This window comes from Gallus gallus, chromosome 5 (assembly GCF_016699485.2).
Source record: "Gallus gallus isolate bGalGal1 chromosome 5, bGalGal1.mat.broiler.GRCg7b, whole genome shotgun sequence".
Lineage (NCBI taxonomy): Eukaryota > Metazoa > Chordata > Aves > Galliformes > Phasianidae > Gallus > Gallus gallus.
Window position 1 is genome coordinate 34496024 of NC_052536.1, and position 20529 is coordinate 34516552.

The 20529-nt window shown below is 37.3% G+C and overlaps 1 protein-coding gene across 8 annotated transcripts in view; it reads left to right on the forward strand.

The window, feature by feature from the left end:
- The window catches only part of AKAP6 (A-kinase anchoring protein 6), a 260787-nt gene that overhangs the window by 220843 nt on the left and 19415 nt on the right, over positions 1-20529 (forward strand). For all 8 annotated transcript variants that reach the window (XM_015287642.4, XM_040702182.2, XM_040702181.2 and 5 more), the window contains one exon: positions 12718-12933. In XM_015287642.4, the coding sequence (XP_015143128.2) occupies positions 12718-12933 (216 nt within the window). The remainder of the gene's footprint in view (positions 1-12717; positions 12934-20529) is intronic.

A 20529-nucleotide genomic window follows, 5' to 3' on the forward strand; every position in this document is an offset into this window, starting at 1 on the left:
ACACTCAGTAGTTAAAATAATCAAGCATATGAAAAATTGTGATTTATTTTACTTTTTACTTAAAGTTCCTTTTTGTGTTTCACTAAGCTCTCCCTATTTAAGGCAACAATAATACAATTTACAGTTCCCGTTTAGGATTAAATGTCTGATCTGAGATAGCAGGTTTCATTTCATCATCCTATTTGGACTTTGAAGCTTGAATGGTGAATTCTGAGGGAAAGAAAGGAACACAGAAGATCTACCCAGTAGGGGTGGTCAGATCCAACATACTGCATGTTTCCACAGAGGTATCATAAAACATCTGCATGTAGTTCTAATCCAGCATCAGCTGTGGTCTCCTGGACTGGGTTGTGGGATGGAGGTTCCTATAGTAACAGGAACAGCCTGATTTCAGCCGAGCTCAGATATGGCAATGCATGAAGCCTTCAGTAGAGGAGAGAGTAGCCTACTGGCTATTTTTAGGCTACTACCTAGTTCATTTATTACTTTCTTCTTTCTTATGTTTTTTTGTTTGTTTGTTTGTTTTTAAGTCATGTCCCCTTATTTCTGGTATATTAACATGATTACCCTGCAGATAGCATAGCTATATGGCAGAGGTAGGATAAGACAGGCTAGCTTTTGATACACACACTGCAGAGATCATGTCTGAGCTTCACTTACAGTACTTGGAAAGAAATAAGTGCTTTTGGGATGCAATTAATCAATCCTGTTTTAGACATCTGGCTATAGAGAAGGTAAACTGTACTTCAGAATACCTGCATCTAAATGTCTAGCTCAGTCATTGAATTCTCTATTAGATCAGATAAATCCCTCTTACAGAATCAGTAGGAATATCTCTACAACTCGAGAGGCTTGAAGATGTTGAGCCAACTGCAAAAAGATTGGCTACTAATGTCTGTGAGGTTTCCCCACTGCTAACTACAGTTGAGCCTTAGTTTCTCTCTGCCCTCTTGAATGTGCATTAGAGTTCTCATCTGAAACGCTCTCTTGTTAGCAGGAACTGATGAGGAGAAGGCAATGCAACTAATGTTTGTCCCTGTCTTTCTTATGGTACTGGAATAGTCTGCATTTATTTCTCATGCCATGAGTAGGCTTGTGAGACTTGAGGTCTGAGTCAAGCTGAGTAACAAAAAAGATATCCTCGGGTACAGAGAAAGACGTTTCAGGCTCACAACTACAAAGTAAAACCTGCAATTTTGTAGGGACAAATAGCTCACAGGTTGTTTTTTTTTTTTTCCAGCCTTTTGTGTTGTTGGTAACTGAAAGAAGACCTTGGGCTACATTTTTCCTCAGTCATGGTCTCTTGAAGAGTCATATATATGGAAGTGGGAATAGCTGATTTGGCTTCCTTTGATAGATCATTCTCAGTTCCATCACTTATTTTTGTCCCTATCATTGGTGATACAATTGATTTTCTTCTTTTGATGCACCCAAATGAAAACGCAACTGCTTATTCTGCTATTACCTTGAATATCTATTTACTCCAAATCCAGAAACTTCCTCTTCAATTATTATAAGCTTGGAAAAGAAGAATGAGAAGAAAGCAAAAGATGACAAAAGTAAAAGAGAGTGAAATCTTTTCCCTCAAAATAGGCAAAGCTTGAGTTGTATTACGTATAGTGCAAGTGAAAGGTGAGGGTCTTTCCTTGGCCTCTTAGCTTTAATTCTTTTGTCAGTGATAATATTTAGAAAAAAACAAGTACAATGTAGACACGAAATACAAGATAGTTTAAATAAATCCCTGTACCATCTTCACTTTGTGCTACTGCATTTGTTTATACATAGGTTGCTCCAAATGCAATGCCTTCTATTTATTTCTGTGGAAACTACAACAGATACAAACAGTACAATAATACTGTTTGATAGAGCAAATTTGCATCTGCAGAACATTATTTTTCACCATGGTCACCACCATTGGCTATGATTTTCAGCAGTGATGAACAAGAGCCTGCATGCCACACTCATACAAATCTGCACCAGTGGAGGTGATCCACTGTCCCTGTTGCCCCTGCTGAAATGCACCAGCGACCTCCTCTGTGTGCTCACATCCACTATTTAGTCTCCATGTGATCAGCAACTGTTGATGAATGTCACTGGTTGCCATTTTTTCCTCACAGAGGAAATCAGTGACACACATTTGCTTCATATGTACTTCCATTTCAGATGCCATTTTGCCAGACTACCACTCTGCTGCCATCTGTTGCATGACAACAATATATAACAAAGTATTGAAGGGAAGGTTCAACCTCTACAACCATACCACTAACATCTACCTCTGAGTTCATGGGCCAACATAATAACGTAGGAGGCATAACTTTCAGAACAACCATTGTATGATTTATTTGATCATTACTGTCCCTTTGGAGCCATAGCATTGTGTTTTCCAGTGAAAATCTCTCCAATATTAGTGGATTGTTAATTGAATAGTGTCCTCTGAAGCCATTAATTCCTGCTGAGAAGGTTTTTCTTTAATTGGTAGATCATTGACCTAGTAGACCATTGCCTAACCTTGGTTTCAGGACTGTAGAGGTTTCCCAAGTTTCATCTTTGCATGTAAGTTAATAGATCACTGTCCTAGTAGGGAATAGTATTACAGACATATTCGTACCTTTACTCACGCTAAACATAGTATCATGCTTTCAGGAAATCCATTGATACTAGAATAATTATTTGCAGGGTACAGTGTAGTATGAGTTAGAATGTGAATGTAGAAAGAACAAGCCTTCAGTATAAGTGTTACTGAATTCCTTATCAGGTATATTATATATCACAAGTATGAGATGTATGTCAGGAATGGGATTTGCAGACTGTGCGATCTGCCTGAGGGTAGCGAGGCCTTACAGAGGGATCTGGATAGGTTGGATAGCTGGGCTGAAGCCAATGGGATGGGATTCAACAAGATCAAATGCCGGGTCCTGCACTTTGGCTGCAATAACCCCAGGCAACACTACAGGCTTGGGGCAGAGTGGCTGGAAGACTGTGTAGAGGAAATGGACCTGGGGGTGTTGATTGACGCTAGACTGAACATGAGCCAGCAGTGTGCCCAGGTGGCCAAGAAGGCCAATGGCATCCTGGCTTGTATCAGAAACAGGGTGGCCAGCAGGAACAAGGAAGTAATTATCCCCCTGTACTCAGCACTGGTGAGGCCGCACCTCGAGTACTGTGTCCGGTTTTGGGCCCCTCACTGTAAGAAAGACATCGAGGCCCTGGAGCATGTCCAGAGGAGGGCAACAAAGCTGTGAGGGGTCTGGAGCACAGACCTTATGAAGAGCGGCTGGAGGAGCTGGGGTTGTTCAGTCTAGAGAAGAGGAGGCTCAGGGGTGACCTTATTGCTCTCTATAACCTACCTGAAGGGAGGTTGTGGTGAGCTGGGGGTCAGCCTCTTCTCCCGGGTGACTAGTGATAGGACGAGAGGGAATGGCTTCAAGCTGCGTCAGGGAAGATTCAGGCTGGATGTTAGGAAATACTACTTCTCTGAACGGGTGGTCAGGCACTGGAATGGACTGCCCAGAGAGGTAGTGGAGTCACCGAGCCTGGTGGTGTTTAAAGAGCGTTTGGATGTTGTGTTAAGGGACATGGTTTAGCGAGAACCATTGATGAAGGGCGGATGGTTGGACTGGATGATCCTGTGGGTCTTTTCCAACCTTAGTGATTCTATGATTCTATGGCAACATATTACTAGAGACAGCAAATTATGCTAGCTGCATTAACTCGGTGGGGAAAAACAAGTATGTGGATTCTTGTTCTTAACAGGATGGTTCCCTTACTCATCTGTCAGGAAAGTGCTGCATTTCCTCACCTCAGAATAAAACTGAAGGCTCGGCCTTTATTCTTATGGATTTTCTGTGCATTTCACCAATTGCTGGCAGCGCAGTGTCATTTGTAGCGTACCACCTTCCCTTTACCACAGTGATGCTTACTTATGTGTTCTGAAAGCAAGGAAGCAACCTCCTTATGTTCTCTGTTCTGAGGATTAGTGAAGGAAATAGTGTTTTCTGTGCCCTCTTTGTTTGCATCCTATCTAGCCTCCTTATCTTAATCCTGTTTTGTCCAAGCAATGGAAGAATGGCTGGTGAAGGAGCAATAACAAAATGAATAATGCTGAGCCTCTGAGGCCATCATCTGCAAACATTCTCCTCATCCAGAAGTTTGCCTTTTAACAACTTTCAGCTTTTTTACTCCCATTCACAGCTCATCTTGACCACATCACTCATTTCTGTCCTCAGTTCTAATTCCAAACTTGTCATAGCCCTGGGGCTAAATGGTCATGTCTGCCTCAACTGTACAAGCAAATTAATTTAGTATGCATAACATATTTATGCAAACGCTTGCAAAAATAAATAAATAAATAAATAATAAAAAACCCCTGCAAGCAAGATGATAAATTAGCCTAGCTTACTTCAGATATGATTAAACCCACATGAGTGCAGTGCTGCCTGGCTCTGCTTGGTTCTGCTATTGCCTTCTCTTATAGGACAGTTTTAGTTTTGTCTTGGGCTGAAATTTAAAAAGTTGGTTTATTTATTCATGATTAAGACACAGCAAAATAATGGGCATCATGTTTTTATCTTTTAAGGGTGTAACCATTCTGATATGTCTGGCTTTTTTAAAATAAGGTGAGGAACACCATTTCTAGAAAAGCCTATATGTTTACCTTGTGTGTGTACAGATGCACGTGGCCGTACCATAATATCTTTTCCTCTCTTTATCTCTGAACAGCTCAAGCTGTACGTTTTTGAATCCAGGCTAAATTTGCTTCACTGGCACAGGAAAAATACCTAAGAAAAAATATTTTTCCTTACTTGATAGATGTGTTTATTTTCCCTTTACTGTCACCCTCCTGTTCTGAAGTCTCCAAAATATTAGTCTATTTTATGTTTGCCGCTTTCCCATAAGAAGGAAATACCAATGCACGGCAGGATGCTTTTCTCCTGTAGGTCAGAATTGAGTAAATTCACAATGAATTTTGGAATCTGCCAGGCCCATTACACAGAGGCAACAAAAATGCATGTTTACCACTTGTGGTAGATAAAGGATAATAAAGGGATTAAGCGCAATATCAACATCTGAACTTCAGCATGAGGACTACAGGTATTGGTGCACCTACACGTAAAGAATTTTTCCTGTAAGAACTATTATGTAGCACTGAGTCAGTATACAAAATTTTAACAGTTTAAATTGTTGATGAAAGATGGCTGAAACTCATACATAACACTGGAGATTTTCTTTGCGTCTAATGTGAAATGTATGTTGAGAAACGTCTTCATTTCTTCTTAGCTGTAATTCTAAGTGAATTCCAACAATTGAAAGTAAAGTTGAGCCTGACTTATGCCTCACTGGATTTTGTAACTTTTTGCTTGTACCTTAATTTGTTTCTTCTCTTGAATTTCAACACATGTTCTTTTGAAACTCTGCCCAGTGTGGTTACATAGCAAAAATTTCAAGTCTGTCCACAACAGGAAAATGACTTTTAGGTCAGTGTGGTTTAGGATTCATCATAAAAGGAAAACACAGCCCTGATATTTATCATAACTGTCTGGTGTTCTCTCTACTGTTATTTTAGCATTTTCTGGGAGCAAAGAAAGAAACCCTAACAAATTGTACCACTTCTTTCAATGTTTCTCCTTTGAACCTGTTTCCCTGGAAAGACAACTTCTCAAACTGAATGAAAAGAGGGCATGAACTGATGGCATTTATAAACACAGACAGTGCCAGAGTAGGAAAATGGATCCTCCTACCATCGTGTCTGGCTTCTCCATGTGGATGGCTTGACTTGCCCCTGGATCCAAGTTAACTCCAACTTTGCCATGTGTAGACAGCAGCTCAAAAATATTTGTGAAAATGCATCTAATTAATTTCCAATATGAAGCACAAAAAAATAATGCTTGGTTAAGGTATGTTGTATTTCAGTAGGGAAAAGGCATTTACATCCAACACTGTTTTTCTTTTATTTTTAAAAGTTACCTTCCTGTAATTGCACGCTAGTTTAGAGCTTAGATAGGAGCATCTTAGCAATAATGGGCACTTTTTTAGCAGATTATTGCCAAAAGTGCCTTCTTTATTCCAGGGAGACACTGTAATAGATACCAGTGCTTTAATAATGATACAAGCAATCTGTAAGCTATTATAGTTTCTTTTATAGTAGCTTAATCTTCATGTTGTTTTATATGTCTGGAATTTTAATAGTGTTTTTAATTTACGAGAAGAAGTATATTACATATTACTAGTTACATGGGAATGTGAGCTAAATTTCAGTCCATTCAACTATATTTTTACAAACAAATATTTTGAAGTACTTAAACAAGCATAATGAATGGAAGAAAGAAATTAGAGAATGTTGTACAGATATAATAGCAGCTTCTGTGAACTGAGCCTAGGAGAACTTATTCTGGTTTCTTACTGGTTTTTTTCAGTATGACAATGCACTTCTGAAAAAAAAAAGGGGGAAATAATGTGTCTATTTTTAGAATATTATTTTAAAATTGATACTTTATTTAAAATAAATATATTTGCCTATTTAATTAATTTGTTTACATTATTAATCACAAATAAATACAAATTTCCTTGTACATTTTAAAGATAGTGAAATTAGTGAACTATTTATTAACATGAATCTATTAAGTACTAGATTATACATAGAATACATGCTCTTCAAGCCAGTGCAAGAATTAAATATCTTTTCTTACTAGTTTCTTGCCATTTTAATATATGCAGGAATACACCCAGTTCACAGAGAATATGAACTGTACTCAGACTTGTAAGAGAAGTATTGTAACACTTTGCTAAGCAGTGAGTTACAGAAAGAAATGATCACTGTAGCAATTTAGTGGTTGTAATGCTATTAAAAGTAGGCCTTTGAAATAGAGAACCAGTTCACTATTTTAGGAGAAGTCATAATCTACTTTAAACTGTCATTCTGTGTTTCTGACTTGCAATTAGATGATATTTCTAAAATGTCAGTCCTAGATTCTGTTGTGACCATCATCGTAATAAAATGTGACAGCAAAGGTATTATATCAATACTTTCTCCATAATTATCATTGAAGATCTCTGAAGGGTTAAATACAAAGGTTTTCCACTGAATGGTCTGCAAGCCTTGTGCCTTTAAAGTCTTTTAATATAGCCAAGACTGGTGACAACCAGGAGACAAATCTATGAACAAACCCGTTTGGAGAGAATAGTTTTGTGGTGTGTGATGTATGTTACGTAAATGAGCTTATTAGGACTCTCATCTATTTTATTATTGGTGCCCAATTTAATAGAGGCATTTAAAAAACAATATTTCTGCCTGACTCCTTGAAATGAAGAAGATACATTGATATAATTGAGAGCAAATGATTGCATGTTGTGCCATTTAATCATGTCATTTTTCAATTGCTGTTTTTTGCACTTCACTGCATACTTATAGAATATTTAGCTTCAGTATAGATTAAGTCCCACTGTCTGCAACTGAGTAGAGTTCCCATATTAGGTGACATTTTCTTTTAACCTTGAAATCAGCAAAAGCACACAGGTTTGGCAGTATTTTTCTAAAAGATGACAAGTCATTCATTTCCTGTATTTCTCATTTGGCATTTTTGTTTTGAGGAATTACTTTCTCATTAATATTTTTTGAGGAATTACTGGTTTTCTTTTTCATTCAATAACAGAGTTTTGTTTCACTATGTGTCCTAGAAGAGTGAAATTTGAAATACAAACATGCATCATGCCAAACAGTAGAATTTTCTACAGGCATTGCAATTTTACAGAAAAAAAAAAGCTGAAAAGTAAATTTTAAATAGTTTTTGCAAGCGTATTTTCTCTTATTTTTGCTTGTTGTATTATTGATGTTAACCATGATTCTTGAAGCATTAGCACTGTTGTAAACTGAAGTTCTACACTAGCCAAATATCAGATATTAGGGGGTGAATTAGTTTTGTTACATTGTTTGATTGTTGTATTGAAAAGGGCAACTTCCATTCTCAGAATTTGCCTTAATTTCTATATGCAGTCGTTGTACTAAATAACAACAGATCTATCATTTCATCTTCCTATCATTCTCCATCAGGTGACAACAGGTGCAGTAAGAAGGGTATCATTCCTTCCTGCACATACCCTTGTCCTGCAATCAGGAGAAAGAGCAAATCTTTAAGAGGTCAAATTTTAATAGAAACTTCCTCTTAGAGCTGATTATTCCAGATTTATCTGCTGTGGAAATGTTGTCATTTACCTGAAAACATCCAGTATTGCCCATGCATAGAAACACAACATAAGGGTCCTACTATATGTTGGCATTACTTCTGAACCTGAAAGTCCAAAGAAAATTCATCTGTGAAAGTTTACCTTTATCATCTTCCAACTGAGTTTCAAAGCTAGGCACATTTCTATACGGGCTTTAAATATTCCTAAGTGTAGAGTGAAAGCAAGAAAGACAGAAATGGTTGAAAAAAGTTCAGATCATATAAAAAATATTTCAGCAAACAATACATAATAAAGAGTGTTAAAAATTGTATCTAAACATTTTATGTGGTGAGTATATGTGGACTGTGTGGGTTTAAATGAAGGAAACTCATTTCAAACAGACTTTGAAGTATTTTTAGTCTCAAGACCTACTGAGTTCACTGAGAACCTTGGTACTGTTAGCCAATCCATTTTAGCACCTGCTCTGAGGAGCCTTGATGTAAGAACTTCTGTGGCCAGCTCCTCTGCTATGTTGTGTCAGAAGAAAACTGACTTCCCAGCCTTCAATCATGGAGAACATACATTGCCCAAAGGCTGAGGGATGGAGGAGGTTTGGGGCTGCCTGGCTCTAATGCTCCTCAGCTTCCCACCTGTCCAGGTCTCCTACACTCTCTGGCACTGCCTAAAGCTGCATATGTTTTTGTCACCTACTTTTCACTCAGGAGTCAAGCAGACATACAGAACAACTTGTGGTCAGGTCATGGCTACTTCCAGCCTCATAGGCCATAGCCCATGGCTTGGAAAGTCTGTTTGACGTCATTTGACTCAGCAAGGGCTTTTCCACATGATTTAAGGCATGGTATTAACAAGCTGTGAAAGTAGTTTCAGCTAGCCTTTTGTAGCTATGCAGGTGATAACTTCAAAGCACTGTAAATAGGAGTAGGCAGGAAGGAAGAAATATCTCCCAAGATTCTAGCAGCTCTGATGGGTATAGGAAAGCATGACTGTCAATAATGTTATAATGAATAACACCTCAATGTTTTCAGGGTATCTGTTGCAAAGCAAAAACCTGGACAAAGTCAAGCTTGAACATGGCAGCTGCAGTTACCATGTTTACACAGCCCGCAGCAAACAAAGTGGTATCTATCAATTTTAGTCTTACTGTGGAGGACTTACGTTAGCCAGAGATGAATGTGTCTGATCTCTTAATCTATATTTCAGCCAAACTTTTGCACACACAGGAGCCTAAGTGATGCTCTGAATTCTATTGTTAGACTATTTCCTAATTTTCTGAACTGTCAAGTACTGAGTAGCTTACCATAGCTTCTATAGACACATGGCTCAGGTCTCAGTAAAGATACTGTGTAATCTATCTGAATTTTTTCTTCCTTTATTTTCTTTCTTTTCATTATTATTATTAATAATAATATTAATAATGAATTATAGCTGTTAATTCACAACCCAGAAGGTACCGAGCAAAGAATTGAAGTAACTGTGGCCTTGGAGGCCTGCATGGCTGTAGAGTTGCCATATTAACAGGTTTTCATAGAGTCATACCATCTTAACAACAGCAGATTGTGGATGGATATACAGCACTGTGAAGTATTGTGTCATAGGATACAATTACTGTGTCCCTTAAGGACACTGTATACCAGATCATAATACTGGTTAGATTCATTATTGCTGGTGTCATTATATGGGGTTTAAAGAAGTCTTTACATGATTAAGTTCTCTGGCTTTTAAAGTATTGTTGCTGTAGCCAACTCTTTCAACACACTGTTAGGTACAAGCACTTCATTCTTCTCCTGTTTAATATTAACTATAATATCATGTAATAAAATTGAAACAAAAGTGCCATAGGCCTAATTGTACTGTCACAGCCATGTAAATCAGAAATAGCTTCAGTAAAGCTACTGTTATTATGCTGGTGTAAAATTGATGTAAATTAGAAATGACTTGGATCCTGTAGCTCTGCTTTCAGATAGCACAATGTGAAGTCCTCACTTAAACACTCACATAATGGCTTATGAATTAAATACCCCTTACCTCATCAAATTATATGGTATTGTATCAAAAATGAGTGTATTTATAAGGAATGACATAACCAGATAGACTGAGGTAAGATAATGTTAGGGGGCCAAGTTCTGAGCTGTGTTGACTTCCACAAAGTTAATGCAGATCTGTATGAATTGGCTGCCAACAGTATATAACTTACCATCATCACTGCATAAAAATGAATCGTTTTGCTGTTACACAATGTAAAGTAAGAACGCTGACTTTAGGTAGGGCTTTATTTATTTATTTACTTATTTATTTTTCTGATATGTTAGACTAATGAACAGCATCAAAAAGGAAATATTTCAGACATGTTGGTTACATCAAGAACTGTGTAGGAAACTAGTAATGAAATCGAGGAAAATAAGTCAAAATAAGGCAAGTTCAGGAAACATAAGTGAAAATGCAGCTCTGGTATAAATTGAATAATAAAATTCCTGGTCATATTTTGCCATAAATAGTGGTTTGGGAATTTGTCATTCACCTTATTTAAAATTCAGAAATATTAAAGGTACAGGGTTCTCTCATTATAGAAGTAATAGAATTCCAGCTATTATAGAGTTAGGGTAATTTACATTGCTATAGAATGCATTATATCAATAAGTGGAACATCTGTATGAAATGTCCACCTGCTGATATACTACTGAGTGTACTTTACAGTGAAATGTACTTAATCATTTTAAGACGTCTTCTAATGAAGTCTTATCATGATTAGCATTTTGAACACAAATACTGTTAGGCATTAAAACTTCTGCCTTAAATGAGATTGCATTGTCTTGTTTACCCTTGTTGATTAATAAGCAATCTGTTAACTGTTAGAACAGCCCAATTCTGCCAGTGAAAGTAAATTAGTAATTCAGCTATGTTTGTGGGTTTAATCATCATTTCTCTTGAAGGTTCTGAATTAAAGAAAAAATCACTTCAACACTATCCGTAGGCAAAGAATATGTATTTTTAGATGTGTATACACTCTTTTGCACCTAATACTATTGATGAACTGCATATTTTCAGCAGCAAAATACTCCATAGATGTATAATATTTCTAGGTAGATTTTCTACTTTTTAATCCACAAATGCTATGAAACTTTGGACCTTAAATACACTTGCTATAGAATGTTAACTGTTTTCCTAGTAAAGTTCAGGAGGACACATTCTGAATTTCAGCTAAAGGTTTTGAACAGCTTTGAGAACTCTGCTCTGGTGGCTAGCTTTTATTTATTTGTTTGTTTGTTTGTTTATCATTATTAACTGGAAGTTTAAAGCAAAATGCCCTGTCTTCATAAAAGATGGTTGTTGAGATTTTCTCATAGGGTCATGCACTTTCATCTGTGGCATCCCACAGAGGGAAACAGATGTTAGCAAGTTACAATTTAAATTATCTGGAAAGTTCTCATATGTGGAGCAGAGTTCTGTCAAATTCAGGAGTAGCACTGGCCTCTGATAATAGCTGCGTACTTGAACCATGCAATGCCATAAAAGTATGGAGTTTTGGAAGCTGGGCTGAAGCAGTCATCCTCAGAAGTGTTCGTGTTTTGTGTACCCTAGTGTTATAGACATTATAAAAACACCCTGTGAGGCAATAAAACCCTGATCTGATGCTGAATGACTATAGAGTACAATTGTATTTGTAGATAAAACTGTATTCAAAGTCATCCCATGCCATTAACTGCTTCCGGGTGGTAGATCTCTCTTCTGTTTTGGCATGTAAAATGCATTATTTATATAGCTTTTCAATAAGACTCTCAGTGTAGTTATTCAGCTTTCTGGCATACAACCAGCCCGTCCCAGCTTCCATTGATATTCAGCAATATTAGGGCTTAGTGACTGTCTCCCATCATGCAGTTTACGTCAGACTGCATTCTTTGTGGCACTGGAATCTGTAGGGTGAAGTAAAAGCAATGAATAACCCATCTTTGAGAAGGATACAGTTATCATAGTATTCCTAAATTTATTTGAATATAAAACTATCCTGGAAATGTTTTTACGACAGCAAAAACCATCTGTAAGGGATTTTATAGTAACCTCTCTATTCTCCTTCCTGAAGGTTTCTCCTATGACAGGGTACAGATGAGCCATAATTTCTATTGTTTTGTTGTTGTTGTTGTTGTTGTTGTTTTTTCTTCTGAGAAGCATATATATGTGTACACACATACTATATATATATTCTCATTGTATGAATACCATTTTTTTCCCCTTTTTTTCCTCATTGCTGTCAGGGTAACTCATTTCAGATGTGGAAAAAGGAAGAAAAAACCAGTCTACACCATAAAACTTTCAGCATTATCGAGACAGCTCTGTTTGGCGATTGTTTTAAGAAATCTGAAAGTAGCTTTACTCCTTATGTACAGTTAAGATTGTGTTTATCTTGAAATAAACAGTAATCTTTGACGTTAAGTATGGGAATTTATGGAAGAGCTGAAGAACTATTAGCACCAATATCTGTCAGATAAGAGTTAATGCAGAATGTCCCACCCTGACATTTGTCATCTGTCTGTCCTGCAGTCCCTATGCTGTGAGATCAAACAGAGACGCCGTGGAGTTGCTTCTGTGCTGCGGCTGTGCCAGCACCTCCTGGATGACCAGGAGACCTGCAACCTGAGCGCAGATCACCAGTCCATGCAGCTGATAATCGTAAACCTTGAGAGGAGGTGGGAAGCCATTGTCATGCAAGCTGTCCAGTGGCAAACAAGGCTACAGAAGAGACTGGAAAAAGATCCAGTGAGTGATGCTTGGTTTACAAAAATCTCATGTAATGTCACTTTAGACCAGCCATTTAAAAAGATCTCATGTAATTCCATTTTACACCAGTCATTTTTTCAGTGCTAGGCAAGTACCGAGTGTTTTCTTCTGACTGACGGTGCCATTCCTAGTCTCTAATGGCAACAAGTGAAGTTTTATTTTTCCACAAAGTGTTATAGTCTATGGACACCACTGATTAATAAGATAAATTCAGAATATGCATGTTCTATTTGCTGTATATTTAAATCTCTTCTCATCTGATTCTACTGAGTAATGAAAGCCATCTTCACATTTTGAGATCAGTAAATTACTCAGTACCTAAAAGAATTGGGCCCATGGACATATATCATTGATTGTGAATATATTTCAGAAAAAGTATTTCCTTTGTAAGTATGACTGGTTTTAATTAGTATCCCAGCAGTAGATGTGTATTTCACATAGAATGCCACGGTATGTGATTAATATACAAATCTGTGTTATTTGAATATAAGTAAAATGCATTAATTTCCCTTTTATCTCAGGGAAATGATTCCTCAGAGGCAAAATAGCACTCTGCTTAAACCATCCATTAAGTGACATAAATAAGACAGGTTTTCTACAGCATAAAACTATATTACAATGCAGTATGTACATTCAAACAATAAACCAACCATAGGGGGGACAAAGTAATCCCTACTGTAACACCATTGACTGTAATGGATGAATTGGCTCAGCATGTTCTGTGGTACTATCATAATGCCAAAGCCTGTATGCTGCAGCTACACTGACAGCAATGATAACCCTCTGTAATGCATATATTGAGGAGCCTTGATGAGATTTGAGAATAAGTGACATTTTTAGCTTACATAATTTTTAGATTTATATAAAACAAATAAAAGGAAAAAATAGTTGATACTTATTTCCTGACAATTGTCTGACTAGCAGCAAAATACTACTTTTGACTTAGTTTTGTTCCTTTAAAAAAATAACAGAAGCTGTATTTCTCTTTGAGTGTTTATTTATGTTAGTGTAGTATGTATGTATGTATGTAGTATTCTTGAATGAAAATACTATCAGTCTGACCCAGCCAAGAAATAGTGAGTTGGTGAGGAGGATACTGTAGTGCTGAAGGTAATAATAGGAGGAATTTTAACAGTACATTCACCTTTAAATGTACATAGTGAATATATATTCTAACCCACAAAATAATGGGTTTGAATAGCAGTTTGAGACTGAAGAACAGAAAAAACTTTTGAAGAAAGAAAACAAAATAGCAAATATTTTTTAATTCTTTTGAGGAGCACTGGTTTTGTTTTTGTGATAGTTCCATCTTTGAAATGTTTTTTGTTCATATTACTCAGGTGTCAATAGCTCTAGTAAACTTTTGGTTAGTGCCATGCAAAAGATTTATTTATTGGGCCAGTACTAGAAAAACTACTTAAATTTTGAAGCTTCAAGAACACATATGTGAGGTACTAGGCAACAGCTAACCTAAAAATCAGTTCTCACAATTCTGAATTTGGGTTGCTAAAAGTTGAGTCTCTGCTAAGTCTGTAAATACATCAGTCGCTCTAAAAGTAATGCCTCCTATTTAATTCCATGTGAACTACAACAGATACAAAGAGCACAATAACCTATTTGATAGATTAAATTCTCAGCTACAAAATGTTATTTTTCAACGTAGTCACCACCATTAGTCAGTTTGTGCAGATGAGCTTATTGAGATGTTCTTCATTTTGTGGTGTAGAAGATGTGCATGACTGTCTGGAATGGGGATTGTCTTTCACATCAATGTCATCACTCCTGAAATGCACAACTCACTGCCTCACTGTGCTCATATGCACTATTGGGTCTCCATAAACATTCCAAAAGCATCAATAAATGTCAATGGATGCAGTTTTTTTCCACATGGAAAAATTCAGTGACACACCATTGCTTCATACACACTTTCATGTCAGACGCCATTTTGTCAGACTGCCCTTCTGCTGCCATCTGTTACGCAGCAACAAAATTTAACAGAATATTGGTGGGAAGATTCAGCCTGTATTGCCATATCACCAACATCTGCCTCTGAGTTCATGGTCCAATCTAATAAAATAGGAGGTATTACTTTTTCAGCAGTCCTCATAACTACCCCAGAGAGATTGGACTGGGTTTCTACTATACCTATCTGAAAGGTAAGGTACTACAAAGATGGAAAATTACCTTTTTTATACAAAACTTACAATTTTGTTTTTATAAATATATCTGTTCTATTGAGCGTGGAGCACAAACAAGTTGTATTTGTGAGACAGCATAGAGAGAGGCTGAACAGAAGTCCAAGTTGCTGTAGTGAAAGCCTATTATCTCCTCTTGCATGTGGACAGCTGCCTCATGGAAGCAGTTTGTTCTTTGTAGCTGCAGTTACTCTAAATAAGCGGTTATGTGCTAATTAGAGCTTGATGCTGCTCTTACAGCAGGAGTGAAGCGAGCCTTGTGTTACTATGTGGGACTGCAATCGATCAGGAGCTGAGGCATGGTGTTCAAGCACTGTACTTTGCTTGATGTCCCAGTGCTTGGAACTTCACAAGGTGCATGCTGCTTTATTCCCCCTTTGCCTGAGGGAGTCTGGAGTTATTTGTTGGTCTGAACTGTTTTTCATTGTGCAAGGGGATTACCATTCTTTCTACTAAGAAACAGCAGCCATTAACTGCCATCGTGATGTGATACTCATTTAATTTGCACTGTGGGCTGTTTTGCTTTGGAACCTCTTATTCTAGTCTTGTTTATAATAATATGATTCTTTGAGTGTGTCAACATCTACAAGTTTCTCATGTTGATAAAACTGTTTATATTCCCAACACTTAAGGATGCCTCAGCCACTACAGAATTCAGGTTTCTTTGTCTTCCCAGGTCTGAGTTGGCATATTCTAGACTTCCTTTTCATTCAGTTCCTGTGTAGTCATTTCTTGGGTAGGTACCAGGACTACTTCTTCTGCTTCCCTATCTCTCTGTATTTGATGGTGTGCCAGTCTTGGCACATAAACAGTATCTCTTAGTAACAAGTCTTCATTTGTGGTTGCCCACAAAATACTGTAATTTATGAAAACGAATGAGATGTTTTTATACCCTGATGGCATCTAACTCATTCATGGCATCCAACTTGCTGATAGTACATGAGATAACCCCAATGATTATACTGCATAAAAGAGGTACAAGAGTCACTTGCATCTTCTGCTCTCTTCTTAATTTGTATACTGGGATCTTTCTTTGTCCTGTTTCTGTCCCCAGTCTCTTATCTGAGCCACTTATATCATTGCAGAAGTATGCTGGAATTAACCACAAAGAGGTTTTAGGTTTCTTTTGAATTGTTTGTCTTCATTGATGTTTTTCAATGTTCCTCAACCTTTGTAATGAGCACCATAACTTTGCAAATGACAAGAGATTAACTTGTACTACAAGCACCTGAAGTCTGGTAAAAATATATCCTCCTAATGAGCTTAAAAGCTATGTCTATAAATTGAAATATTTAGTAAGAGTCACTCCAGAAGGATGAAATGTGGCTAGATTCAGTAGATTAATCTAGCTAAAAAAAATGAAGTATTCATGCAGGGAAAAAAAAAACAACAACAACAAAGAAAGATAACTTTTAAAAGACAGTAGGACACTTGTCTTTTACTAGAAGCAGTCTTCATGTGTTTTAGCAAAAGAGGATTTTATCTCCCCCATCTGTTTTGTTGTTGTTGTTGTTGTTTTGTTTTGTTTTGTTGTTGTTTTTTGTGGGTTTTTTTTTTTTTTTTTTTGTAAATCTATCTAGTAAACCATAGTTTGCTGGTATAATGTTATCTGACAACTAAATTTTAGCTTCAGAATTACACAGATGCCTTTCAGTTTGCCTAACAAGACCCTGCTGGCAATCATCGTAAAAGAAAAAGGAGTCTGTCTGGCAATTGCAATAGCAATAGCAACAATCTTTAGTCAAGTAAACTGAAAACTGCCATGTGAAATTTCTACTCAACAGCTGGAGAAGCTTTAACTCACTCTGCACTCTCCTTTAGAGGATCTGGTCTACATGAAAGAAAACTGAACAGTTAAAAAAGGATTTGGGACAGCATCTGTCATGGTCATGCCAAGGAGTTTTCAACAGCTAAGTCAAAGGGGGAATATATAAGTTGTTTTAGGCAGTATTTTTGATCATTTGCTTTGCCAATTGGTATATCCAGTTTAAGTAAGCATCTAGCCTTAGTGGATTATTCCAGCAGTCAAGATACTCACAATTTGATGTCCTGTCCAAGTCAGATATATCTCTGTATAGGAAGTCATGATGAGGTTACTCTGCATATTCACTTTTCTGGAACTGCTTTGTCGATACTGGAATGCATAAAACTGTTGTACTGGTGTGGCTCACAGAGAGACAGAACTGTGTTTTCTAATATATTTTATTTCTCAAGTTGCAATTCAATTCCTGCCTTTTTGATGACTAGAGAAACTGCTTTTTCTCCAGACTGCTCATTCACTGAATGAGAAAGATATCTATTTTATGGAGCAGACAATCTCTTTTCTCATTCAACAGAGGGCTAATTACTGAAGGGACAGTATTCATAATGCTTTTAAAATGGAGATTTTGAGTGAAGATAATTTGGATTGAGGTGCTGTAATTCTCACATTGTCCAGAAAGTGTCTGAAGTATTCATTGATTTAAGCCTACCACTATGCTTCATGAAATTTTAAAAACTTTTATTTCCTTTTTCCTCTTGAGTCATCCTGTGTGTACACTACACTGTATGTCCAGCAAAACCCCCATCTGTATTGGCTGGAAAGTATGCTGTACATCCAACCACATAATTGAAAATAATAAGGCCACAATAAATGGGATGGCCTTGGGGTATAACACCCAAGGGATTCAATTGGTGTCGCTTTGCCGCTTTGCATCAACGTCCATGCATCATGGTAATTGAGGTAACATAACCAATTACCACATTTTAATTAGAGTTGTAAGGACTTGGGAAAATCTGCAATGGTGAAGCAGCTCACTTAAAACACACACACACACACACACACACACACACACACAAAAAAAAAAAAAAAAACCCTCTCTCTTTACCACAAGTTTGTTTCTTATGTGCTTGTTTCATAGGGGGACAAAGACTACGTAAAGCCCTGTTTAGTATTTTTCCAGCTTTCTCTTTATTTCATTCTTTACAACTGACTTCAGAAAACAAGTCATTTAAACGTGTTGGTTCTGATCAGGTATCTTTATCCCTTTTCTCTCTTCATCTGTTTCTGTGATGTCTTCTGCAAAGAAAAACAGATTTTAATAATGTTAGGAGTAATGCTAACTGTATTCTTCTCCCTTTCAGTTCTGTATATCTAATTCACTAGTTCAATATTTTTTCAAGCCATGGGCTGACACTTGTTCTAAGCTACAATACAAAACCCTGCCTTCGGAGGTATTTGACATTGTTCTGTTACTTGTTAGATAACTCCACTAAATTAAAAACTTGGTTTCTATAGAATTTTTATTTTATTACAAGTTATTGTTTTGTAAGGTGGGATCTAGCTAGAAATCTTACATAAAAATTTGGAAGATAAGCAGTACAGCAAAGTACTGAGAAAAAGTTACCTTAATTGGCTGAGAAGGGCACACTGTATGTTTTAAAGTGCTGAATATATTTTGCATGATCTAGCCCTCACAAAGTAACTATTTAATGACTTGTTTTTGAACCTTCAGATTTTTTTTTTTTTTTCCATTATCTGTCATGGGTCATTCTTGTTTTGATGTTAGGCCTCTTCATAGTACAATACAATTGCTTGTATGTGGTTCTGTCAGTCATCTTGTTCTGCTCATGTTTCAATACTGAAGTTTTCTCTCTTTGGAGCTTCCTTCCTTAAAATATATGTTTTTCAGTGGCTTGATATTTGATGATAGAGTCTCTGATGTGTATAACTCTATCTAGGCTCAAAGCACAGAGAGTAAGGCAGCTCGATTTCACAGTCTCTGTCAAGCCTGGGGAGGACAGAAAATGATACTCCTAACTTTCTCATGAGTTCCAGATGATTTGGAAGTGGGCTAAACAGTTAAGCTTGAGAGGAAACGTACTCAGCAGTTCTACCTTGCGGTTCGCGTGCCCTTTGTTCTTTTCAGTTAATGAAAGGGGAGTGTTGGAAAGAAAGTCTTCATGTGTAAAGCAGTATGGATACATGTAGATGAGTAGTGCTAGGAATAGGCTTTTCTGTGGAGCCTCTTCAAGAGCAGCTTACCCTTCCTTCCACCTAGAGCAGAAAAGGTACTTCAGTATTATGGAATGGATAGCTGTGTACTTTTTAGGAAGGACAGACCAGCAAGATGAGGCGGTGGAGTTACTCTATATGTGTGCTAACTAGAATGTGTTGAGCTCTGCCTAGGAATGAATGATGAATGAGCAGAGAGCTTATGGGTGAGAATTAAAGGGCAGGCTAATACAGGTGACAACTTTGTGGGTGTTTACTAGAGGCAGCCTTATCAAGAGGAGGAAGTTGATAAGGCCTTCTACAGGCAGCTGAAAGTAGCCTCACGATCACATGGTCTGATTCTCATGGGGGGACTTCAATCAGCCTGGTATTTGCTAGAAAAGCAACACTGCCAGGCACACGCAATCAAGGAGCTTCTTGCAGTGCTGAAAAGATAACTTTCTGACACAGGTGGTGGAGTAGCCAATGAAGAGAGATTTGCTGCTGGACCTTGTTCTTACAAACAAGGAAGGAGTGAAAGTTAAGGGCAGCCTTGGATGCAGTGACCATGAGATATAGCGGTTCAGGATCTTACATCAAAGGAATGAGACAGACAGTAGGATTGCAGACCTGGGCTTCAAGAGAACCAGCCTTCGCCTCTTCAAGGACCTATTTAAAGGTATCTCATAGATTAGAGCACTGGAAGTTAAGGGAACCCAAGAGAAATGTTTGGCATTCAAGCATTGCTTCTTCCAAGGTCAAGATCAGTGCATCTGTAAGAGTAGGAAATCAGACATGGCTGGCAGGAGACATTCATGGATGAGCAAGAAGCTCATGGGAAACTCAAATGGAAGAAGAAAGTCTGTGTAATGTGAAAAAGGGGTCTGGCCACTTGGAAGGAGTATAGGAATGTTGTCAGGGAATGTTAAGTCTGACTTCTCAAATTTTGCATGATGTACACCATTCTCTCTGCTCTATTCTTTTTAAATTTTCCATAAACATCCATTTCTGGTCACTGCAGGAGATAGACTCAGCTGAGTGGACTGTTGACCTCACCAAAATGACAGATGCTTTTTGAAAGCACATGAGTTTGGAGGCCTACCTACACAATATTTTTGTGTATAGTAAAGCAGTTTTAAGAAATGCCTAGAGGGTTTTCATTGTATTTGATTGTTTGTTTGTTTGTTTTTGTGTTTCTTTTTTCCATCACTGTTTCAAAAGACTGTGATGCAGTCATTTAGGTCGGCTGCTTTCACCAAAAGGAACTTTGAAAAATGCATCCACTTAACAGTTTTTCAAGATATTTCTAGTAAAACACACAGAAAATATAAGTCATACATCTCTTTAATAGTTAAATATGAACATTAATGTATCTGAAGTAATACAGTATACATTAAATCATAGCAT